The sequence below is a fragment of the Pteropus medius genome, unplaced genomic scaffold (genome assembly GCF_902729225.1).
Source record: "Pteropus medius unplaced genomic scaffold, Ma_sr-lr_union100, whole genome shotgun sequence".
NCBI classification, from domain to species: domain Eukaryota; kingdom Metazoa; phylum Chordata; class Mammalia; order Chiroptera; family Pteropodidae; genus Pteropus; species Pteropus medius.
The window spans coordinates 1,802,430-1,828,301 of record NW_024349798.1 but is presented as its reverse complement, the minus strand read 5'-3'; the positions used below and the strand labels follow the sequence as shown (position 1 = coordinate 1,828,301).

The following is a 25,872-nucleotide window of genomic DNA, read 5'->3' as shown; positions in this document are numbered from 1 at the left end:
CAAGGAAATTGGGCACTGTCTCCACCTAAAGCCATACCCACATGCACTCCAGAGCCAGAGGGAGGGACAGACAGCAGAGGAAGACGGACAGACAGCCTCGGCTGTGCTGACATGGACCAAGCCCCCATCCGATTCCTCTTGACCCTGTGAGAGTTTGATACCACCAATTTTACATACAAGAAAACACACCCAGGGAGGCCTGGTAACTTGCCCAATTTGGGTCACATTTCCAGAGCAGAGCTAGTGTCCTAAGCTCCGTGTCTAAGCAACTCTAAACCTGCTTGCCTTCTCCATATGGCATGGTGGTAGTATACCATCTCCATGGGCTGAGATAGGATTCACCCCTGCTCGAAGAACTGGGTGCACTCAGCACTCCCCGCAGAAGAGTTATAGGATCACGACATGAAATACGGAACACAGGACCGGGGATTCAGAAAGCATAGACTCCCTTCCACTCACTGGCTGTGCCTCAGTGAGCCCTTCTAAGTCTCAGTTTCCACATCTTTAAAATGTAAAATAATGCTATTAACTAATTCACTATTATAAGGGCTAAGTTAGAATCTATTTTTTAAAAAAATCTCTGAACTAAAAACCATTATTTAATAATGGTTTTTAACAATTATGAAAAACAAAGAGCTAGTGATCTTCTAAGGCCTAAAACTTTCCTACTTTTCAACATAATTTGTTTAAGCTGAACAAGAACGAAGCGAAGATGAAAGGCAAAAACATCCTTAATTTAGTGACTTTCTTGCCTTTTGGGCCCCTCACCCCACTATAAAAGACAGTAAGAATTATCAAGCCAGAGGAGAGGGCTCTAAGTCTGATAAAGTTCTCCTTCACCCAGCAGGAGGGAGGGAGGAGTAGTAATAGTTGGATCCCTGCCCACAGGGCACCTGCAATCCCAACATTCCCTAAACACTTTTCAAGCCTTTTCCCTCCACTGCCACTTCAGGTTTTTACTGTTAGGAGGCAAGTGCCTCAGAGTGATCATCACCAACCCTCCTCCCCCAGCTCTCCACAAACATCTTCCTAGAACCTGATCTAAGCACATAGCTCCCCTGGAGCAAGGTGCCAAACTCTTCTGGGGCTCTCCCCAGCTAACGGGGGAGAGCCCGAGCTCCCAGCATCAATTCCAAGTCTCTCATGACCTCACCTACTATCCCACTGTATCATCTGGACCCACTGATAACCATGCCCACCCCCAGCGCCTCGCATCTCTGCCTGGACTGCCCATTTCATCCTCTGCCCACCCCCTGCCTTGGATGCTCTTACGTACCCTCCTGACTCATACAGGCATCATCCCTTCCGGGAGGGAGGCCTACCCACCACTCCCCCAACAGAGAGGACGTGCTTCTCTCTGTCTTGCATTCCTCCAGAGCACCTCATGCAGAGACAGAAATACACTAATGATTTACAAGTCTTCTCTGCATAAACAAGGCCTTCATGGTGAGGGGCCACGCCCAGTGTCACACCCCACCTGGTACAGCACAGGGACCACAAATGTGAGAATGAGTTCAATACTACACAACAGAAAGCAAACTAGATAGAGCAGGAGACAGAGTCTCCGGAGCTCAATTTCCTCATGCCACCCTTGGGAATATTCACTTTAGTATTTAAAGGTGAATATGGATAGGCAACACCTGTGGGAAGGAAACCAGCAAGGCTGAACACCCATGAAGAAGGTGGTGCATGAAGTAGTAAGTTTCATGCCCCAAATCCCACACTGACTTCCAAGTGACGAGGCTGGAAACAGTGACAGCCTCCATGGGAGAATAGGAGCCTGGAAAAGGGGACACTTTGGTCAGGGCACTGTTACACTTGGTCACATTCCAAGGAGCAAGAGAACAAAAGGAAGGAGCAGCTCAAGGAAGGGCCTTTACAAGTTAAGACCCAGTGACAAGGGCCAGCTCTGACCAGCCCCCAGTCGCCTGTTCCTCCCTCCTCCTCTCCACGTGGAAAGCAGTGCCCTTGGCATAGCAAACAGAATTACCAGCCCGCAGCACCCCTGCGAGGCCCCTGGGGTGGGAGAGAGTGAGCCAGCTCCCCTAGTCAGAGCAAGAAGAGGACCACCCCACACCACCAGCCAGATGAGCCCACAGGATAGACAGAACCAGAAAGTATTTCTGGTCATGCTGGGTCATGTGAGAGGGAACACTGTCCCTCTCCTCATCTCCCAGTTAACAGAAGGAGCACAATTATACACCTTCTGAATGTCCAAGATTTTCAGGGTGACAGCCAGGTAACCAACTCCCAGGGTAAGCTTCTAAAACTTGTTTCCCTGCACACCAGCCAAGCCTTCAGGCTCGGTGGGGAACAAACCCTTATGAAAAATATGCCCAGGAAACTGGATGTGGTGGTAGTACAGATGAGATGAGGACAACTTTCTTTTCAATGAGCGATGTGGGTGGAGTCCGAATGAGCATCAATAACCTCTCATCCTCCTGTACACACCCATCTTCATCTGCCACTTATCTCTCACCAAGCTCCGCCCTGACCACGAGTTTTCCACTTATTTGTTGTACTTAATATCTAGAACTAGGTACCCTTAAGAACTAGGTTCTTAAATATTTTAAGCATAAGGGGAAACATTCTGGATTTCTCTTTTAAGAAACAAATCAAACCATCACCCTAAATCAAGTTTCCATTTTAGTACAGTCCCAAAAAGACAGTTGTTAGACAGCTTAAAAGTTATCTTACTCAGGCCTTCCCCTCTTCCCCCCGTATGCACACAAAAGCATCTGATGATGGCATTCCCTCAGCACTGCTCCTTCCCACCTGCCTCTTCCTGGACACCTCAACTGGGTGTCAAAGAGCCCAATGCTTCTTGAGGGAGCCTTCCATCTCTAATCAGCTTGGTCAAAAATGGGAAATCTGTCTGTCATTCCTCATCCCCCTGTCCCACCCCTGGAGGATAGAGTACAAAACAAGCCCAAGCCAGCTGACACACAACAGTCTTGGGGAGATATTTAGACAGGAATAACATTCTTGCAAATTTTCTTGGCTGAAATAAACCCCTGGCGGTCCCTTCCATTTCCCGCGCCACCCTCCTGAGAATCCTTGCCGTCCTGATCACTCCCCACTAAACCTGCTCTAATTTGTCTAACAAAGAGCAGTACCTACAAAGAATAAAAGCTCAGAACTGTTGTATGTGTGTGTGTTTTATTAACTCTTAGTTTGCACTATATATCTTGACCTTACAAAATTGCAATTCCATATAATTCAACTTAACACATATGTGCCATCTAAGGTGCATGTTAATCAAAACTGTAGCTGGTTCTTTCCTGCTCTATCTGCGAGGCAAACACACATGCAGCAAATACTCCAAATTCAAGCCTCTGCCTCACCCCACAGCCTAGAAACCTCGTATCGCTGCCACCACCACCAACACAAAATCATGCAAGGCACTTCAACCTGAGGAGACAGGCCAGAGTTCCCACTATGAAAAGCTGTTCAGATCCACCCACATTTTCTTCTACTTGGCTAAGCTTAGATCTCCTGACAACAGTACAGAATGTCTGCAAAGTGGAACTTTCAGATGAAAATACTGCTGCATATAGGTTTTAGAGAGTGAAAACATCACGGCCACACTGAAGTCCTATCTTCCACAAACCAAGTCTGCTGAAGCTGTCCAGATGTGCTCTAAGCCACATCCAAAGAACAGGTCCCTGGTAAATCACTGCCCTGGAAAAAAATATCTTAATGTTACATGTAATTTGGTCTTCTCTTTTTGAGAAGGCTGGGGAACGTGAAGGTGTGAAAGTTAGCATTTGCAACATTCCATCCTAAGAGAACAAACAAGCAATAAATGAACCAAAGCAGAACAAAGAAATCTAAGGTCCAAAAATCTTATATATTGTAAATAAACCAATCTTTTAGACCAGAAAGTCTACATGGCTAAAAAAGAAAGTGAACAGGGTTATTTAGAGCAGAAATACTGTCCCAGTGAGGGAAGATCTCAATGAGCAGTGACGAAGCCAAATATACATACAAATGGATACCTTAGGGCCAAGTTAAGGACACAAATGAAGTACAAGGGGCACAACCACTAATGAGAAGATTTCTCACCCCACAAACGGTGGGAAAGACAGACAGCGAGGGCAAGGCACCTCAGGGGTTAGAAAGCACAGTTAACTGATGTGCCACAGCCAAGACGTGTTCTGCCGTGGGCTTTACTGAAGAAGTGGAAGCAGTAAAATCAGCAGCAGCAGAGTAAACAGTGAGACTCCCCATCCACAAAGGCTCCAGAGGAGACCCAAGAATTAAAGACTGGCTAGATATATGCTAATGAAAGAAGTGGGCCATAAACTATTGGGGAAAGGATAACACGGTTTCTGTTACAAGGCAATAAGGCTGACTAATACAGCATGGAGGTTATTTGAGGGGATGAATGGCCATGGGAACCAGGGACAGAATGTACTCAAGAGTTTCCATTTTTTAATAGCCTTTGCATTGGAAACTTGGCTTTTGAGCCACCAAGGGATGAGTGAATTCTTCATCATGGATAAGAGAGCTCATTTTAAAACAGAAAATAAGTATTTCTCTGGCCTGAGAGGTTTTGCCACTGGAGTAGGTACTAAAGACCAGGCTAGGGATGAGATTTATAAATGATCTAGAAGCGCCAAGAGCACTGGGAAATTGCCAGTAAATGGGCTTCAGTGAGAGCAGGTATATGATATTTCATTTAGAGAAAAATAAGACACATTATCCTTCTCAGAGGAGAAGCTCTACGTTATCAGCTGTGTCTCAGAAAAAGGATTTAAGAATCACTTCAGATTTTCACCTGAAGGCAGACTCAATGTAACATAGAAAAGTCAGCTATAAAAAGGAAACCTAGTGGTCAATTTTGGGGGGAGGAAATACACGCTCAATTTTTTTTATTTCTAAGATCAAGGATAATGTCTTCGGGGTCCTGACTACATTCTGAGAGAGACCACCAGGGCACAATTTTTCCCAAGAATGGATTCTGGAAACATCTGCAGCATTTATATACAGTCAAATGATTTTCATTAATGTTGACAACATTACTTTGCAGGCATGTTTGCTTTGATAAGTGGTCTTTTTAAAGTTCTGTATAAGCTGTTCTTATCCTATCTACAAAACCGGGGCCTGTACTTGGGACATGCCAAGTCCCATCAACCTCCTGGGGCCCAGTGGATTATTTAGAAGCTAATAGTCATGGAAACAAGCAGTCACAGGCCACAAAGAAGGGCAGTCTCAGAAACAGCCTCTCATGGGGGCTCTGCCATGAATAACAAGTTCGTCCAGGAGCAGGGCTGCACCTTGGGCAGCTCTGTGCCAGGCTGAAACAAGAGAGTTACATAACAGAGGGGCTGCAGGCCCGGGCCAGACATAATTCTTGTAAGGAAAACGGTGTGAAGAAGAGTATGAAATGACTTTAGGAGATGGAGGAGGAGGGGGAACACAGTCATGTTTGCAAGCACAGTATTAAGTGTCTAGTGTTTTAATCGGCATAATAAATGTCAGATTCAACTTTTTATCATTCATTCCCCATTATACCATCTTGGGACTAACAATAACAAGCTATGTGACATCTGATTTCCTCTTCTGTGAAATAGAGGTAACTAGTATTAATGCTTATAACCTTACAAGACAGTTGAGAGAATGAAATAAAATAAGCAAATAATATAGTACCTGGTATATAACGAGTGTTTTACAAATGGAGGTTATTACTAACAAAAAAAGTGCTAACTCTAAATTCCAAGCAGGTGAAACTTGTAAATGGCAGCCCAGAGTCTTTCCAACTAGCTATGGTCAGATCCGCCCACAGGCCATTTACAAAAAGAAAGCTAACATTTACTAGCTACCCCCATGCTCTAGTGGAGTTTGCCTATTCCGGAGTTGCTCCTTTGTCCTACTGGATTCTAACACCCAGAGAAGAAACAGCACACCACAGTAAAGCCCACGGTCGTTTTTTTCCTAACACACTTGCAGGTTTAAAGGACGTAAGGGCATATTCCAGTTGCTAGGGTTTTTTTTAAAAAACTACCTCTTTGCTCCAAATTATCTCTCGCTCTCAATGAAACACCTCTTTGGAATATACTGTCACAGCCTCATCGTTTACTCCCCCACGCTCCTCTTTATCATGATTTTTTCTTTTTTTCTGTTTAGAAGTGGGGAGAGGTGGAGCAGTAGGAAGGTGGCAGTGGACAAATCATGTTCTGACAGCAACGGCAATAATTAAATGTTAGTCAATTGTTTTTGAATGTTGGTTAAATTAGACAATAAAAACCAGTTTACCTGACCCTGAAGTAACTATAAACTGCTGTAACCCCAGATAAACGTCTAAATTGTCCTGAAGAACTGGGAACTGAAAAACAAAGAAACAAAGATTAAAAAAAAAAAAAAAAAAACACAAATTCGAGTTTTAACAGCATTTTACCATTAAAGCAGTACAAGTACCTATAGTGGGGGGATAAAAATTACTCCCTGGGAACCTTTACATGCAGCTAAGAAAAGATGGCTCCCTTCAGTGCCCCTGCCCCCGGCAATTTCTATAACTGAAACCACCAATTAATATTTGGACTAAGAAAGAAAACATCAGTTTGGTACTTTTTTTTTTAAACGAGGCAGTGGATGCTGGATATGACTACTATGTTCCTCAAAGAGGACACCAAGCCTCAAAATGATCTGCACCTACAAGAGTTCTGAGACAGACCTATCTCCCTTCGAATCCAAGGGAAACCCTATCTTTGAGAGAAATATAGATATGCCTTTATTGAAGTGCATGGCAACGTGAAAAGACGAGCCAAGTTATCTGGAAGTCAGTTTCCCTTCCTTATTTAGCAGACAGGACCTTCATAACCAGAGCTGTATCTTTTCTTTCTAAACTGCTAACTCACTACTTTCTAAGCTGCTAATTCACCATTAAAATAAAACTTTAATGTGACACGTCCCTAAGAAAGGCAGATGACAAAATAAAATGGCACTTTCCATAAGAGAACACAAGATACAGCTGGGTTGTGCAATGCAAAGCTGACCCCAACAAATTGTCTTGCCTTTGAAGAAGAGATGGGCTTAATGAAATCTCCTCAAAAACAAGTACCACTTAATGAATAACATCAGTCCTTATGACTAAAGGTTCCAGCATATAAATGTAGGCAGAGTGCCAGCAACTTGTCAAGAGTGAACTTTACAATGGCTAGCAATGTAATTCATATAAATAAATCCTCTACTTGGCCTGGCCTCTTTCGAGCTACTGAGGAAGGCATTAATACAATTCATATTATATCCAAGAGTTTAGGAAAGAAAAACAGGGCTTCCAAAAGTCGATTTAAAATATTTTGGGAAAATGCTAACATTTGATAAATTTAAGTGTTGGTTATGATAATTATTATTCTCTATTTAGAATACATATTTTTACAATACCGGTGAGCAAAAAAGCCATACTACTCAGGACACATGTGCAGGGAAATCACAAGGCTCTTCATCCCCCTCCAAACAGTGAGTTACCAGTGTCGAGAAGGCGTGTGTGGGAAGGAGCTCCATCACTTTGGCCACCACCTCCAAGCTCTGGCGTAAGTACCGCTGCCACTCTGTCTGCTGCTGCAGGGGAAACACAAAAGGGTCAGCTCTCTTAACAGGCAGGGTCTTGTCACCTTCCTTGCCAATTAGTCCTCTGCCTCAAGTCTACTCTCAGACATAGCATTCTGAAGAAACAGCAAATAATAAAATCATTTTCTAGTACTTTAAAAAAGGCTAATATATTTTTTAAATCCAATGAATTAATGTCACTAAAAGCTTTTTCCTAAGAACAGAAATGAACCACATAGAATCACCTACTTTTTCCCCTACAGTCATATAGGAATCCAGATATAAAAAAGCCATCTGTGAAATGCTTTCAGTCCCTTTTACGTCATCCCAGCTCTAGGTATTGGTCACTCACTGCCTTCAGAGGCAGTCCATTACCATGCTCCTATAACTGACTACATTAGTGCCACTCAAAGTCCGGTCTACAGACAGGCAACATTAGCATCTCCTGGGGGTTTATCAGAAATGCAAATGCTGTGGCCCCACTCCAACCTCCTGAATCAAACTCCATTTAACAAGTTGTCCCAGTGAAGCTTATCTAGACTGTAATATGAGATGCACCGGCCTAAATCATACAGTTAACAAGAAGTGAAGCTAAAGTTTACTAAGTACCTACTATGCACCAGGCACGTAGCCAGTCCTTCCCTCATGTGTTACCCTCATGGAACTGTGAACACAGATGTATCATCCCCCTTCTGGGAGATGAGAAAATTAAGGCTCAGAGAAATTCAACGCTCAGACCTCTATCTCCTTCGCACCCAAGGATGCAAAGATTCAAATCCAGGACATCTGGTTCCAAGTATAGGGCTCTTTCTAAGCCAACCTGGCTACCCTCAAAGGTCTTAATGATGCAATAGTCAGTGTTATTTTGAAAGCTATTCCAGTGACTTGAAAATTTTAAAGTGCATGTAGTTAAGGAAAAAGAACAAAGAAGTTATGTCCTTAAAGACATTTTTCTTATTAATGTGGGGTACACTAGCATCGATAAATTCAAGATTGATTTTTTAAGAGATACCAGTTTACAAAATATACTCAAAAGAAACATTCTTTCATTCTAGCCTTATCATCTAAGTATCTCTTTAACTATTCCCACCAGCATCCAACTAGCTTGTATTTGTTGCCCACTGAGGGGAGTGGAGGTGTGGGTGCAAGGCAGGGGAACAGGAGGAATATAGAGTTCTTTTAAACCACTTTTCAGCGTACATATGTATTTACATTTCTAGTCTATATAGGTAAAAATGCCTGTAAGACTTTTTTTACTAAGTTAATGAACCCAAAGAGACCAGGGAGGATATAAATTTCAAATGCACAATTCAAACCAGAAGACTACTTTGGCTTAAAAACAGTCTCCAGAGCAGAGGGCTGACAGGTTCCAAGTCTCCATATTGATTCATGCCACAACATGACAGTGATTAAAGGTCAGTTAGGGTGTGCCACTTACATCATCATCCAGTGTCTCATCATCCAACTCCTCCAACTGGGCCTGGTTATATCTGAACTGGATTCGATTCAACACCTCCGTGAGCAAGAGGACTAGGGCGTCTTCGTACCTACATGACAGGGAGAAGTTCAACATCAGGTGAAAGCAAGTTTTAACCTTCGAAAATGAAGAGAATGGTGTCCATGTGTTGAATTACCATATACAAGCAACATCTAAACTAAATTTAGTTTATGGGTTGACAAGTGTGTATATGAGAGTAGAACAGTAACAGAGGTATTTATTTAACTATGTTCCAGGCACTTTCTTGATAGATTGACCCAATTATCATTATATAATATCCTTGTCTCTGGTAGCAATTTTTGTCTTAAAGTCTATTTTGTCTGTTATTAGTATAGCTATCCTGGATCTCTTCAGGTTATTGTTTGCATGGGTTATCTTTTTCTATCCTTTTATTTTCAACCTATTTATGTCTTTGAAACTAAAGTCTCTTGTAGACAATATGTAGTTGGACCATGTTTTTTAATCCATTCTGTCAATCTCTGCTGTTTAACTGGAGAAGTTAATCCATTACATTTAATATAATTACTGAAAAGGAAGGACTTAGTTCTGCCATTTTGCTACTTATTTTCTCTGTCATATCTTTTGTTCCTCAACTCCTCCATCACCGCCTTCTTTTGTGTTAAATAGGTATTTTCCAGTATACCATTTTAATTCCCTCGCCATTTCTTTTATATTAGACTTATTTTCTAGTTATTTTCTCAGTGGTTGCCCTGGAGATTAGAGGTAATATATATATACACATATACATACATATATATGTCAATTAATTCAATGATTCAACCCTTTTAACAACTGTGAGAGGTAGCTGATATTAATGGCGTTTTTCTGATAAGAAAACTACAGTTGACAGAAGTTAAATAAATTGTCCAAGGTTACAAAGTTAGCTGATTTGAACCCAGGGCTCCCTAACTCAACAACCCATAGTCTTCTCTCTACACACAACCACCAATGGGCTCAAAGCCTGCTCCACCCACTCCCTAAAACCTAATTTTTAATCATTTTTAAGAACATGTAAAACCTAAACAGATAAATGGAAAAGGCCTGGGGAAACCCTGACTCTTGGATCTACGTCTGAGAATAATTTCTCACAGAAACATTTGGAGCCTGAGGCTTGGATATTGCTCACATGTGAAAAGAATTTAACTCAGAAGACACCAAACTGTATACAACAGTTGTTACCACAAGAACCAACAAACCACTAATTTTCAAGAATAACTCATGTTGCCTGAATGCTTGCTGTCCTGAAATGTTTCTAAGTACAGGGATTGCTCCCACTCATAAAGCAAACCGTCCATGCTGGTTATTTGGCTCTCAGTGCCAATCTGCTCTCCACCCTGTGTAATGCTGAGGCTGACACTATGCAAAGCACATTTCTCCTCTGCCCGTTAGGCTCTGACAACAGGGGTGCAGGAGGAAGACAGGAAGGCAGGAGGAGCAAAGGAATGCTGTTCTTCCTGTGGGCTTGCTGTCCCAGCAGTATCACCCCAAAAATGGTCACCAGGTAGTAATAATTGGTTCCAGTTTCCAGCTTCCACACTCCCAGAACCAGCCTCATCACGCACCCTCGGAGGTACCAGTTACACCCTCTCCTCAAAGGACTGAGCCCCAGCTCCTGGGGCCCCTCCTGGAGGTCCCGGGGCAGCTGGGCAGTGCCCTCTCCTCAGAGATCCGAGGTCTAGCTGCCTGGGGCTCATCCCTCCAATATTCCAAATTCCCATAACCCCAAACTCTTTCCTTTGTACCCCTAATCCTAGGGGTGGAGCTGCTTCCTGTAGCTAATCATCTGTGTTATCTCAATGTTCCCCTTTTGCTTTACCAGTCCTCTAAAACCAATTTAATCATTTTCCTACATTGAATTCTTAAAATAATTAAGCATGCTTTGTTTTCCTGACAGGATTCTAATAAACCACCTAATCTATACAGGTGAGTACAAGGACAACAAGATGACCAAAGCTAAAAGGTATCCAATGCCAAGATCTTTGCACGTACACTTAGGCAATTAATACAGTCTATCAAGTCTAAGTACAATTCATATGATGAGACTCTGTAGAGAGGCAGTCTAAAGACTACTAAAAAATCCTCCTGAACTATCACTTTTCAGAGTGTGGTAGGCACAAGAGGTCATTTCTTCAGTAGAGAAACGCTGCCCACACCTCCCCCCAACGAGTGCCTCAGTCTTTGTAAATGACTTATCAACCGAGACTAGATTGACAACTGAGCGTGGCCCAGAAGGGAATGCTGGCAGAGAAAAATCACCAATAAAACAGGCAACCTCTGTGGGAAAATTGCCAAGAGAATCAAAATCCCACTTCAGTAGACTTCAGAGAAAGGTAAGATCAAACATTAAGCCTGAAGCTTATATTTGCCATTTGCTCAGGAAATAAATTCCTCAAGTTACAGAAGTTTCATGCTATAATTTGCTATGACGGACCAAAACATTTTCGCAATTTTGCTAGGAAAGAAAATCCACTTCAGACTAGAGTACAGATGAAATCTGTCATCTGTAAGTTGTCTTGTTGAGCTAAAAGAGAATTTAAAGACTTTGTATGCAAAGTCTAAATTAGACCTAAAACCCTTACTGGCAGTTGGCAACTCTGGCTGCAAAAAAAAAAAAATATATCACTTAGAAAATTAAAGCCAAATAGGAACCATGTTAACGTACACTTAGGCAATTAATCTCCCAAAGTATTTGGTGAGTTTGGGGGAGTATATAGATGTGGCAGACTCTGGCTGCCTACCCAATGCCCATTATTTCCTTCTTAGTGAACACTGGGCACTGAGGCCATCTGAAAGACTACATTTTCCAGCCTCACTTGCACGTAGTGGTGTGGTCAAAGACATTAAAAGAAGTCACTGGGTGGGGCCTCTGGTAAAGCTTCTTTTGTCTAAATTCTCTCTCTTCTCTTTCCTGCTGCTTGACTCGTGGGTGTGATGTCTGTATATTCAGCATCTATTATGACCATAAGGTGACTGTGGAGATGGAAACCATGCCTACGGCTGGGAGAACAAATATGTAAAAGGACCCCTAATATTAGTCAACATACAAAGAAATGAGAAGACATCGACCATTTATCAGGGAAAGACAATCAACGGATTCCAACTTCAAGATGACACTTACGTTGGAATTATCGAAGACTTTTTAAAGCAGCTCTCATAACCATCCTCCATAAGGTTCTTCAGATGGAAAGTGTTATGGACTGAATTGTGTCCACTCAAATTCCTATGTGAAAGCTCTAACCCCCAGTGTGACTATATTTGAAGGTCAATAAGAAGGTAATAATGGTTAAATGGGGTCATAACAGTAGGGCCTTAATCCAGTAGGACTAGTGCCCTTGTATGAACCAACACAACGTGTGTGTGCTTGCTCGCTCTCTCCCCCTGAGCAAGCACAGGAGAAAGGCCACGTGGGGACACAGAGGGAAGGCAGCATCTGCAAGCCAGGAAGAGAGTCCTCACCAGAAACTACAGCTGCCAGCACCCTGATCTGTGACTTCTAGACTCCAGAGCTATGACAAAATAAATTTCTGTTGTTTAAGCCACCCAACCTGTGGTATTTTATTATGGCAGACTAAGCTGACTAATAGAGAAGGTAAATGGTAAGAAAGAAGGAAGGAAAAGCAAGAGATTTGGCAAATGTCTGAGAAAAAAACAAAAGACTATTTCTCTCGTTAAAATTTTTAAAATATGAATGGTAGATGAAAACAAAAACTGAACACTGACTGATGTGGTTTTCAATGTACACAGAGGTAGAACATACGGCAACCTCAATAAAGAAGAGAGGGTAAAGGATCTATATGGTGGTATGGTTTTCTACCTTAAAGTGGTAAAAAAAAAAAAAAAAAAAGTGCCAAGTATACATATTATAAAACCCAGAGCAACCACCAAAAAAATTCATGAGATAGTCAAACACTCAGTAGATACACTGAAAAGGAAAACCAAATTTGTGTGCAACTAAGAGTCTCAAAATAAATAAAGCAAAAACTGATAGAAGTAAAAAGAGGCCTAGACAAAGCCACCGTTATGCTTGGAGAGCTCACCGCTTCGCTCTCTTGGTAGTGGACAGACAAGCCAGATAAGGACAACAGGTAGAATGTGAGTAACCAAGCTGACCTGACCGACATTTATAGAATGCTCCACCCAACAACGGCAGAACACACACGCTCTTCAAGTGCATGGTGAACTAGGACATAAGTAAGACAAACCTTAACAAACTGAAAAGAACTGAAATCACACCAACTATGTTTGCAGATCTGTATTAACCAGAATAAAGTAATAACAAGATATATAGAAAACCTCCAAATATCTGGAAATTAAAGAAGAAATCTCAAGAAAATTTTAAAAGTATTAAACAATGAAAAAGCAAACAGAACATATTGAAATTTGATGGCTAAAGCTAAAGTACTTCTCAGAGGGAAATTTATAGATTTAAATGCTTAAATATACAATAGAGAAAAACCTATAACCTATGTGGCTCAAGACACATGTAATTCCAACAGCATCCCAACGTCTGAGAGTTTTAATTATACATGTTAAGGCAATTACGTAGTAAGTGTTCAGTTAAGTATATGAATGAAAGAACAAATGAACAATGGAATAAATAAACACACAGGCAATAAACAAAAGTCCAAGTCAGATAACAACAAAGGACTAAAGCATAATCCTGGATAGCTTTTTCAAGTCTGTAATGAATAAGACCCATTCACTTGCTCTTTAAGGCCAGTCAATAGCACAAATTTCTTTCAGCAGGTATTAGAAAGCTACTAGAGCCCTAATATAAACCTAGTTAACACCTATTATTAATTATATCAAAATGTCATGTGTCATAATGGCACTTCCTCTTTATTAAGCAGAAAAACCACTCGAAAAAAAAAGGGCAGCAATTTTTCTCATGCTCACTCGCATTTGTTTACAGTCCAATCTAGTCACCAGGAATCCCTGGCTGGTCTGTGGCCAGCACTTGCCCATATTCTCATGACAAAGAGGTTCACAGGTCATGGCTCAATAACTTTTGGTTGCTTAACTCGCTTCGATTTCCTCATCTTCCTGTAAAAATAAGTTTCTACACAGGTGGCTCCCTTCGCATTGACAAGCACAGAGAGAAAGGAGTGAGAGAGAAAAGAGAAGAGAACCAATAATTATTTACTGAGCAGTTACTGTCAGCCTAGGTACTTCATACGTTGGTTCATTTAATTTTCTCAACAACGTGTAAGGTAGATACAACCATCCCCAAAGTTTCAGCAAGGAAAATGAGACTGAAATGCAGGTCTTTCCATACCACCTCAAAATGGTAAATCTGGACAATGAGCCCCACCAGCAATCCTTTTCAGCTGGGTATAATACAGAACATTTACTCCATTAGCACTGAGACTCAAGTTCTCTCAAGTCCCCACCAGCTCCAGTCAAGAAACTCTTGAGCATTCTCACTGAGCAAGGAACATGCATAGCTCCATCCAATTTCCAAGTGCCTAAGACCAAAAATAAATCCATGTACATTTGTGCTTCTAAATTTGTAGCCTACAATGCCTACCACTTTGTTGTGATGATGAAAAACCTTTAAACCACAAGGGACAGGAACTCGGTGCTGCCTTTGTGACTTAACCACACCTACGTTTCCCATTTAAGACACCGAGAAAACATTCTTGACTACTTCCTGCAAGATCAGTTTCTGAAATTCTGGCTCAAGCCACAAGTGTGATTCCAAAAGTACCCTAACTTCTTTCAGATATATTTTTTCAGTTGAAAAACATTTGTAAGCTCTTAGTTAAAATGAATGGGCCAATTACCAGTACAGGGCTCTTTATCAGCTGCTTCTGCAAAACCAAGCACTCTGATATATTGAGGTCTTTCATAACCTAGAGCAGTGGCTGCCAAACTTTCAAAATTTTCATTTAAAAACTTCTGAGAACACACTTGTATAAATGTATAGAGGTGACAGATAAAATATACTACATCAATAAGCAGGTCCCCAGATGGTGGTTACTCTTTAACTGCATAAATCATACATAAGCTTTGAAGGTTTGGAGTTTGAGGTTTTTTTTTAAAGGCATAAAAGTGTTATATGTGCATGTTAAAAAAAATAAAAAAAGTCATGAAAAATTAGAAAAATTAGGACAATAATCAAATGAGCAATAAGAAAAACTCCTAGTGTTTAAAGTGGTTAGCCAGAACTACTGACAACTGGGATATTAGATGATATCAGATGGCAGATGCCTAGGCAGACAGGTCAACATCTGCAAGAGGGACTAAAGGCCTTGAGGCTGTCCAGAAGCCATTGTCACTTAACTCTATGGTCACCACCACAGCCAAACGGCAGCAACATCACCTATTACTTATTATTACTGTTGGGGTCATCACTGTGAACATTTACTGAGTGCCTAAGACATGCTAGATGCTGTGCCAGGTGTTTTATATACATAATTTCCTTAAATTATAACCATCCTTCAACAGAGGTATTAGCATGCTCATTTTACAACAGGAAATGCAGTCAGCATATAACCTAACCAAAAGTAACACTGCTACCAGGAAGCAGAAAGGAATTTAAACTCTATACCCCTGCTCTGTTGGTACAAAAACATGAATAAGTGTATATTTAATAGTAATAATCTGCTAGTGTACATTTTCTCAATGGAACTATTATTCTCCACACTTAAAGCACATTTAAGCATATTACTGTGCTTTAAAAAACATTTTCATATTCATCATTTCCCCAGTTTATTAACCCAACAGCCTGAGAGATGTGAAAGAATATCTACCATTAAATATAGCAAAATCAGGCAGTGCCAGGAGCAACTGCTGGGCATCCAAGAAAGCCAATCTGGTGGAAGTACCTTTTCTTTGAAGAATCTCATTCAAAAAGTCAAATACTTACAGTTGGCAAATTCACCAAAAACAAGATCTACTGTTGTGTAATAAGGTTTCTGATATATGAATATACTACCCATAACCACATTCGACCTGGCACCATAGCAACTTGGAATCTATTTTGCAATCACAAAAATAATGTTTGGGAACAAAAGTGTAAATGTTTAAACTGGGAATACAAATATTGTTTAAAATTTTTTAAACCTCATAAAACCTCAGCAATGGAAAGGGTTCTAGACTTCTACCCGGGCGGGGGTTCTCCTCACCACCTCCATTGGGCTTCTGGGGAAGGGGTATTTACAATCTTCACCACCAACCACTGATACATTTAATGAGCATTCATAATATGCCAAGCATGCTAGATACATTAGCTCATTATTTCGTTTCTGAAATGAAATAATGACCATAGTATACAGGAAACATACTTTCTGCCTACCGGCAAGAAAAATGGGCTAGAGAAACATGGGGGAAAAAACATTTCCCTATTTTCCACTTTTAAAAAATACAATAAAAAGTACAAAAGTAATTACCTCCGGATTGTGGGATTATGGATAACTTATCTTCTTTACATTTATCTTTTTCTGGTCTCTAAAATAAATACTTCTTCATGACCAGTATTTATTACTTTATATAGAAAATTTTCAAATGCATACAAAAGAATAAAGAATGTAATGAAACTCAAGTTCCTTTTCAACATTAATTATCAACATACAGCCAATCCCACTTTCCCCTTTATGCCTAGTGGATTATTTTAAAGCAAATCCCAGATATCACTATTACTTCATCCAATAAAATAGTTCAATTTGTATCTCTAAAGTAGTACCAATAAAAAGAAAACACAAAAGCATTATCACACCTAAAAAATTAACAATACGTATTATTTTAATCAGAAAAAAATGTTTTCAGAAAATGAGATATTTAAGGGGAAAAAAAGAAGAAAATACTCAATGGCATTACTACTTAAACGGCTTATGTGACTCAGTTTCACTGAAGAGGTCTTGGCTTCACGGTTGCCCTTTGAAGCCTTAAGAAAAACTGGCAAAAATGTCTGTCTCTAGTAATAAATGTTTCTGGGGTTTACCTGTTGAGAACTGCTTCCTTGTCTCCCAGACGACTTTTAATTTTACTTGTCAGATAGTCCAGAAAGAGTGTCCAGATATCCAAACAAGAGAAGTAACCTTCATGAGTAGGCTATGGTGCAAAAGAAATCCAGACAATAAAATTACTTAATGCAAATTCTCCTTAGAAAAAACACCCACAAGCCTGTATTCCCTTCAACTTCTTGGTAACCGCAACTGGTGTCTTTAGTTGATCTTCATGATTGAGCCCTGTTGAACTCAATGAGACAAGGGTACCATGGAACACATCATTAGGGAGATACCATGCAGGACATACTGAGTTACAAAACAAGCCAAGCAAACATCTATCTTAACAGGTGAGGAGGGCTCTTACGGATCGTTCAATTCAAATCTGTTTCACAGAAAAAGAAATTGGGAACCAGAGACACGATTTACTCAAGGTCACCACCCCTCCACCAATGGGCTCTCTACTACATATTAGCGCAAAACCAAAAATAAGTTTCAGTGGCTCCAAAGGTGCCAAGTTTACATATTTAAACATCATGAAAATAACACTTACAGTCTTACTATGCAACAGATTTGAAAATGAGCTTCTTAAGTCTTGGGCATTATCTTAACTGTAAAAGTAGGAGTGTCCTACAGGCTAACAGCAACCTCTAACCTGGTGTTAAGGACAATGTAAGGAGAGAAGACAGTCTTTGCAGGGTCCTGTGCTGGACCTCAGCACTAACTAAAGAACTTTGAGATTCTAGTTTATACAAAATCCAGGCACTATATTCTCCAACGTCTAGTCCTTCTTATATACATTCAGTTTCGACTTGTGGTCCCCCAATCCCTTACATATCCACTCAAATTCTTGCTACTTCCAAGAACTCTTTGGTTTCACTTTTGAGTGCTTCATTGAACCACGTAATTGGTGGCAGGATCGGATATGGAAAAAAATAATACCTTCTTCTTCTTGGCTCAGTTTTCCTTCCATTTCTGATCTACAAGGAAATCCAGAAGTTTACAAAGGAATGTACGGAATTTGCCCGAAAAATAACTAACACTGGGTGGCAGCGGGCAATGCGAGTTTTGTACTCAAGCTGAATCTAAGGCAAAAAAACTGTAACTTAAAAAATAGGCAGACTCTAAGCTCACAATCCACAGGGTAGAACTAGACTGCTACAGCTCAATCAGGGCCACTGATAGGACCATCCTCAGAAAACTTAAAAAGACCATTTCCCGTCTCCACTTCATACTTCATAAAACCAAGATGTCTGTAAGATAAGAAAAAGTAGAAGAATAAGCTAGAGAAACAATGAATAAGCCATGTGAAAATAAGATGAGTAGCTGGCAGACAGACACTCAACTTGCATAGCCAGGAAATATATGTAGTCTTGTCCTGGCTTTGGCTTGCTGAGCTTCCCTTAAGTAAGTCATCCAGTTGTCCTTCCTTAGTTTGAAGATACCCACCAGCCCCTCCAAAGAACATTAACTGATCAGATCATATGGAAGTCCTTTTGCGAAAAGCCACCACATAAATCCAGGTTTTACAGTGATATCAATACTCTTTACAAATATACAAATCTTCCTCATGCATCTGAATTGAGGATTTACTGTGTGGCTCAAGGCTGGGGAAAAAAAGATGGGCAGATATACCCTCTGTGGAACCTGAAACACCACCATTCACATCCACACATGCAGGCCTCACTGTGAGGCCTTGTGCACTGCACTACCTATGGTCTGGCCTTTGACAACTGCTGTGGGCACAGATGGTTACGATCATAAAGATGATAGGCTGGCTATACTTTTGGAGTCATTCAACTTTTCAGAATCCATGACTCATAGACCCATTTTAAAAATGTACCTGTACTCAGATTTACTTTTCAGATTCCAGGGCTGATTAATCACAGAAGATCCTGTCAAGTCTCTTTAAGAATAATAGTATCACTAATAACAGTATCACTCTTATCCCCACATGGTTTGTTGTGGTTAGCTGTCATTTTCATCAGTCTATCTGATCTTCACAATAGTCCTGGAAAGTGGACAGATCTATTTTCTATAGAATATATAGAAACCAAGGATATAGAAACCAAGGTTCAGAAGCAAGGTTACTTGCCCAAAATGACATGATAAGGAACAGAAACAGAACTAGAATATGGATCTTAAGACTCTGGTCTAGAGCCCTCCCCTACACCCCATGCCATACTATTTCAGAGTTTTAAGAAGAAGAGGCAAAATGAAAAATGCAAGACCAAGAAGGAATTGGTAATGATACAGTAAAAGAAGGAAGAGAATGACAGAAATCATGTGCTTATACAGACACTTCAGGGACTCAGCAAGGAAATAAAGTGATGGTGGAGGCGAACGGGTGGTCAGCCCTAGTGGCTGGAGGGACTGAAGCAAGACACTTAGGTGAAAGAAAAAATGCAGGAAAAGAAATAGAGGAGAGGAACTGGTAAAAAGAGGACACTAACACCATCTTTATTACTATTCTCTCAAATATGTTTATCAGTACTAAGATGTCTATAAATTTTAGAAACAAAGGCAAAAAATATTGAGTATTCCTATTAATAAATATCCCTCTAGACAAGAAGACACATCTTCTCACTTTCCAGATAATTAAACTATGATAAAGTAAGTTCACAGTTAGTGAGTAGATGAGAACGTAAAGCTCTCTCTGGAGAGCATTTAACTTCTTATTCTTAAATCTTATCCTAAAAAGCTTCCCTGCCACCAGCTCCTAATCACAGAGTATGCCCTGCCACCTTTCCTCCACTCTGCCTTTCCAGCAAAGGGCTGCCTACCCTATAGTAAACCGCACAGAGAACGTTCCAGGTTCCTGCCCCTCTGCCTGATGCTCAGAATCTGCTTCTGCCCAGGACACCAACTCTCACAGTCTGAGAGTCTGCACCCAGAAAGAAAGGGCCTCACATAGGAGGTCGGCTGACAGAACCTCGTTGTTCGCTTTATTACCATATCTATTTCTTTTTCCAGTATGTAAATATAACATGTAGAAATGTATACAACCACCACTTTCGATTCAATGGAAAACAAACACACGGGATTCTAGTGAAAGAATCATAAAAGATGAACACTGGCCAAAGACCATGAAGATGCCCACTGCAGCCAATCTCCTTAGGTGAGGAAACTGAAATGGAAGGAAATTTTAAAAAACCTTTCCAAGGACACAGACCTAATAGAAATAACCAGAACTCAACACAGAATTTTTGAGTTCAAGTCCAAAGAAGTAGGCATAAAACATGAACACTTTAACAAAATTTTTCAGCTTTCTTCTATACCATATATACCAAAAGATCCCTTTCTACATACGGAGCAAAACAGCAAGACATTTTCATTCCACTTTCCCAAATAAACTCCTTCTTTCTCACCTCAGCACTGGCTCCTTATCTTTCATTTCTGCTATACTTAATCCTAAGGTATCTATCAAATCCTTTTTTCCTGGTCCCCTTTAAGATGTCTCTGGACCTGTCTCAAAACACCACCTCTGATGCTTCTCTTCTATATCCTCATCCTCCCACATCTCATCGCCTCTGCTATTTCTTCTTAGGTCTGGTGAGCTCTGTGTGTTTTCCTTCTTATTCTGCACTCACTGGCTCCTCTGTCAGACATCTTGAGACTTCTTCAACCTTTAGTCATCCTCTTCCACCTGCACCCTTCCCTCTGGTTCCCAGGAATGGTTCAGCCTTACCACTGGGTAATCTGACTTTTACGTGCCAAGTATCTCTTTGAGAAAGGCTAGCTCTCACATTAAATTCTTACTCCAAATCCCCTGTCACGTACACACCTCCCTCCTAGCCTAGACCCTTGCCTCTCCTCTAGTCTCAATTAAGCTACATTAGCAGTTCAAACAACCCAGCTGTTTCATCCCTACTATATACCAACAAAAGAGCTACATATGTACTCCAAAAAATGTATGCAAAAATGTTCACTGCAACATGATTCATGATCACCAAAACTGGAAGTAGCCCAAATCAGCAGTGGAATGGATTTTCAGATAATGACTTACTATAAAGCAATAAAAATAAACAAACTACTGCCATATAACACAGATGAATCTCACAAACAATACTAAATGACAAAAAGCCAGACAAGACAAATACGCCTTGTATGTTTCCACTTAGAGAAGTCTAAAACAGGCAAAACTAATCTGGGATGTTAAGGCCAAGATTGGGATTACTTCCGGAGAGAAGTGTGGGGGAAGTGATTAGGAAGGAACAGGCGGGGATTTCCGGGGGTGCTGGTAATGTTCTACTTCTTGACTTAGGTGGTCGTTACATGGTTTGTTCATTTTGGAAAAATGCATCAAGCTGTACATGTATGATTTATGTACTTTTCTCTGTGTGTGTAATACTTCAATAAAAAGCTGATTAAAAACACATACAATGGACACAAGGGATAAGGTGTAACAGAAATGTCTACAAGTAGACTGTAGTAATGGCTGCACAAGTCTATAAATTTATTGAACATCACTGAATTGTACAATTACAATCGGTGAATTCAGTAGTATTTAAATTTTATCTCAATAAAGTGTTAAAAATATACATATAAAAAAGACTGAATCACTAGAATATAAACTCGATGAAGGCAAGGACTTTAAGGGTTATATGCCTAGCTTCTGAAATACAATATGAGTTCAAAAAACATTTGTTGAATAGAGGGAAAAAATAAATCCACCAAAACTTAACTCTTAAGAGCTTCACTAACCTCCTGTGGTGACAGTTATAGCACTAAAGGCCTTAATTTCAGACTTTTTCTATATTTTGCTTATCCAACATAACAGTGATTAAGAGCACAAATCTTGGGTTCAAATCCTGACTCCACTGCTTATTAATTGTATGACCCCGAGAAAGTTACTTTTTGTGCCTCGGGTTCTTTATCTGTAAGACAGATATGATAATAATACTAATACCTCATGGGGGTAGTTATGAAGGATAAATGTGTTAATCTTCACATAATAAGCACTATATAAATGTTTAGGAAATAAAGTAGTTCTTCTCCTGAAACTAACAAAGTAGACTTTTGGGGAAGGAAGGGGCAATTCTGGTGCTTTACCTGATGAAATGTGTACTTGAACAAAAGTGTCAAAAACTCCACCACAGGGAACTGGGAGTAGGACTCGATTCTTCTTAGGTGCACACTCACAAAAAGCCGCAGAAAGTCAGTAAACTTCTCAATGTAGCTGAATTAAGACAAGAAGACAAAGGTGACAATAAAAACCCAGTCACCTCCTTAGAACAGATCTCAAATTCAATCCAAATTTCTTTCAGTACAGAACTACACAGATTTATATTTTCAGTTAAAAATATAAAGGTAAAGGCCTGCAAAAATTACCTACAGCTCAGGCAACCCTTCATTCCATTACCACCTGAAACATAGCAAAAAAGCAACTTTAATCCTCAGACACCATGTACTAAGGCATCTTATAAGCTAGTGCTCTCATATTTTCCAACTCATTAGTGTTATGACCCAATTAAAGTGAAAGGAAATGGTACTAAAAAGTTGATGGGCAGATCATTTGTGTCATTTCAATGTGGCAAGTATGGAAGGCTGTTTTCTATGCCAGGAGGCTAAAACATTAAAATAAATGTGCTAAAAAGACAAAAACAAAACAAGGCTATACAAAAGGCATGGCATCCAAGTAAGATATATTCAGGCCTGCCCTCTCACTCCTGGTGCTAATTAAACATAGCACATCGCGATCCACTCCAAAGTGATTTCAAACGTAAGGAAGGGAGACTGTTAGAGCTGAAAAAGCCTCAGGACAACTTAATCTAATGCTTCATTTTAAAGATGAGGCCCAGAGAGATAAAGTGACCGGCCTGAGGTCACTCAGCCAGCTCATGGCAGAATGGAACTACCATTCCCTCCCAATCCAGGGCTCCTCCTTTTCACATCACAGTGCATCCCCAATTTATTTGTATTCATAAAATCATTTCACAGAAGAGAGTGGGTCACAGCCGCGAGGGTAAGAGATTTTTGCTATTAAATACACAGCACATCATCACTCTCACATTTCAGAAACTGTCATTTTAAGCCCCTAAATACCAAAAGGTGATTAGAAAATGAGATGGACATATCTCTATAAATCACATTTCAGAGACCAATAAAAAAAAGATACAGACATAAAAGGCCTTAGCCAAAAATTAAATAATGGCTAAAATCAATTCTGAAACTTGTAACTACAAAACACTATTTTTTAAAGCACAGATACGTAAAATAATAAAGGGGGAGAAAAAGATTACAACTGAAAAGAGCAAAACTGGCCCATAAATAAAATGTCACATACTGTTCCTGGGACCTATTGCTCCGAGGGTGGCCAACCAGTCTGTCTGACCTCCACACATATATAAACTTATTTGTAGGTTTAAAAAAACAACATTAATGTGTTTGCCAAATACTTGAAAAACAGTAAGGCACTGAAATCAACTGTTTTTAGAGATAGAAAAGTACAAAGAGACTTCTCTCTGATGCCTTCAATCACTAATGCTCATGAGTAGGAAATTCTCACTCCTCACTTAGCTTATTACATTTTTACATGGATTTTCAAAATCGCCAACCAGTTTGCTGCTCTTTGAGAAGATGCACTCAATTCCCTGCCACCCATAAAAGAATAAAAAGAAGTCATGGGTAATATATCAAGCAATCTCAATTTTTATTTTAATCTCCAACCCAATTTTTTAAAGAATACAAACAAGGCTGTTGAGTAGCTAAAACTACAGATTTTATTTCACCTCATTTTCTTTCCCTTCCCCACCTTCTGGTACAGGTGCTAATGAGCAGTAGAAAGTTAGAAAAAAGGCAGTAAAGGAGAAGAGAAGCAAAGGACCTGGGTAAGTAGCTCCTCAACAACCGAGAATGGACTGAGCTGTTTAGAATTAGTGGTAAGGGACTCAAGAGCCAGGAAGCGAGCACACAGTATTATGTCACCTTTCTGCTTCCAGGCACCTCTCAGCTTTCACGGGGCAATAGGAAGCATAGGATTAAAATAAAAAACCAAGAGCACAAAAGTTACATGTAACAAAATCAATACAAAGATAACCCATGACAACATTTCTATACCACCCGAGGATAAACCATAACAAACATTATGCTACAAGTAAAAGTCAAATCAACTGATAATGATGGTTGGTATAAGCAGTTAGATTTTTTTTTAATATGAACATAAAGCCTTTCTTAACCAAAGCTAGAAAAAATATAAAATGTGTTTGAATACCGATGCCTTTGAATTCATATAGAAAGTTATTACCAAATAATGAAAAACAAAACATTACTATACCAGATGAGTTCTTTTATAACTGTACAAAGAAAATTTTACACAAAGCTTGTTTACAATGAGGCAAACCAAAATAATCTTATGTACCAATTTTTTTAATTTAGAAAAACTTATTAAAATTACTAAATTTAAAAAACACCAAAAATGTCTTAACTTTAGGCACTAGACTTATATTCTTCTATTTACTCTAAGGAAAAAGAAGTAACTTAACTCTGTATAGCTTAATAACAAAAAACAAGCCAAGGAAAATTGATTAAAATATTAACTTTGGCTGACAGGCAATCTATACTTATTTACTAATTCAATACAATTTATCTGCTTGGAAGTTTCTGAACAGTCAACATGATGTTATTAACCTAAGTTTCCAATTTTCCCTCTTGATTTTACACCACAGTAACTCCATATTAATGAAAATTGTAAGACAGGTAAATGACATCATCTGCAAGGGAAATAAATAATGAGACCATGTCTCAGAGTACTGTGATAAAAGTCATCTTTTATAGTACTTAAGAAAGAAAAGTTAGGTAATTTTAGGCTCTATTCAGGAGGGCAGTAAAAAGAAACACAGGTGTCTGTTACATTAACTTGTGCTCCAATTAACATCTCTCCTTTCTTTTGATGAAAACGTGCCATCTGTGTAAACCTTACAATAGTAACGATATTCCCATATACTGCCCGATGTTCACTTGGGAAAAGTCAAATAGTAAAAACTGACAAGCCACATCAAGTGAGAAGGGGTGATCATAACTCCTGTACCTCCACGGACCTCCTCTCCTGTTCTTGACTACACATGAGCAGCAGTCTCAGTTCCTGCAGCACCTCAGACCTGCAGGCAAATAGTGAGGAAGAGGGGAGGAGCGGGGTGGAAGGGAGAACAGGAGATGGATGGGGAAAAAAGACAACAAACCTACACAATTCACAATCACTTTTCAAACTCACCTCATTTCCCTTAACCACCCTAGCCCTTCCAGCTAAGTTTAGACTTACTGGTACACACCTACCTTTCTGTTGCTCATCGGGAGCCCCACATTCTGAAACCAAAGAGGATTACAGACACCATGCAGCACACCGTGATAACTAGTCAAGGCCCTTTCTCAGGGCACAGCCGACTCTACACCTATTTGTATTACCTCTCATCGAGTTCTTCTAGCCTGCTCTTCACCGTGTGGGCATTGTTATCCTTGGTGATTTTCTGCAGGAGGTAGAAAGTCTGCTGGAACATACGCAGTAAATACTCCTCGAACTCCATAGGCACACAGTTCTTGGACATGAGTTCATTGATGCAGGACATGGCCAGGACCCCAAGCCGGCCGCGCTCCTGACCCAAAACACAGTTCTGGCTGCTGCCGTTAACTGATGCCATCTTTCTGGCCCGGATGTCACAGCCAAAGCGCGCAAAGTGGAAGATGGTGGTAAGGAGGGATGGGGTGATGCTGGCAGACAGAGGAATCCAACTGAAGAGATGGGCCAGGCACTCCAAGGCCAGGGAACAGATATACTCACTCTCCGCATCAAGGATGGGGATTGGCTGGTTCAACAGTTTGGCTGAACTAGGACTCTGCAACAGGTTACTCAGTAAGTCACCTGAAAATATAAAAGGCTTT

The 25,872-nt window shown here is 40.2% G+C and overlaps 1 protein-coding gene across 5 annotated transcripts in view; it reads right to left on the bottom strand.

The window, feature by feature from the left end:
- The window catches only part of XPO6 (exportin 6), a 97,348-nt gene that overhangs the window by 21,122 nt on the left and 50,354 nt on the right, over nucleotides 1-25,872 (bottom strand). For 4 of the 5 annotated variants that reach the window (XM_039884674.1, XM_039884675.1, XM_039884677.1 and 1 more), the window contains 9 exons: nucleotides 25,399-25,852; nucleotides 25,025-25,094; nucleotides 23,923-23,947; nucleotides 22,327-22,360; nucleotides 22,048-22,174; nucleotides 16,992-17,101; nucleotides 8,990-9,098; nucleotides 7,471-7,563; nucleotides 6,259-6,328 (listed from right to left, as the gene is read on the bottom strand). In XM_039884674.1, the coding sequence (XP_039740608.1) occupies nucleotides 6,259-6,328; nucleotides 7,471-7,563; nucleotides 8,990-9,098; nucleotides 16,992-17,101; nucleotides 22,048-22,174; nucleotides 22,327-22,360; nucleotides 23,923-23,947; nucleotides 25,025-25,094; nucleotides 25,399-25,852 (1,092 nt within the window). The remainder of the gene's footprint in view (nucleotides 1-6,258; nucleotides 6,329-7,470; nucleotides 7,564-8,989; nucleotides 9,099-16,991; nucleotides 17,102-22,047; nucleotides 22,175-22,326; nucleotides 22,361-23,922; nucleotides 23,948-25,024; nucleotides 25,095-25,398; nucleotides 25,853-25,872) is intronic. The other variant, XM_039884676.1, reaches the window with a different exon arrangement.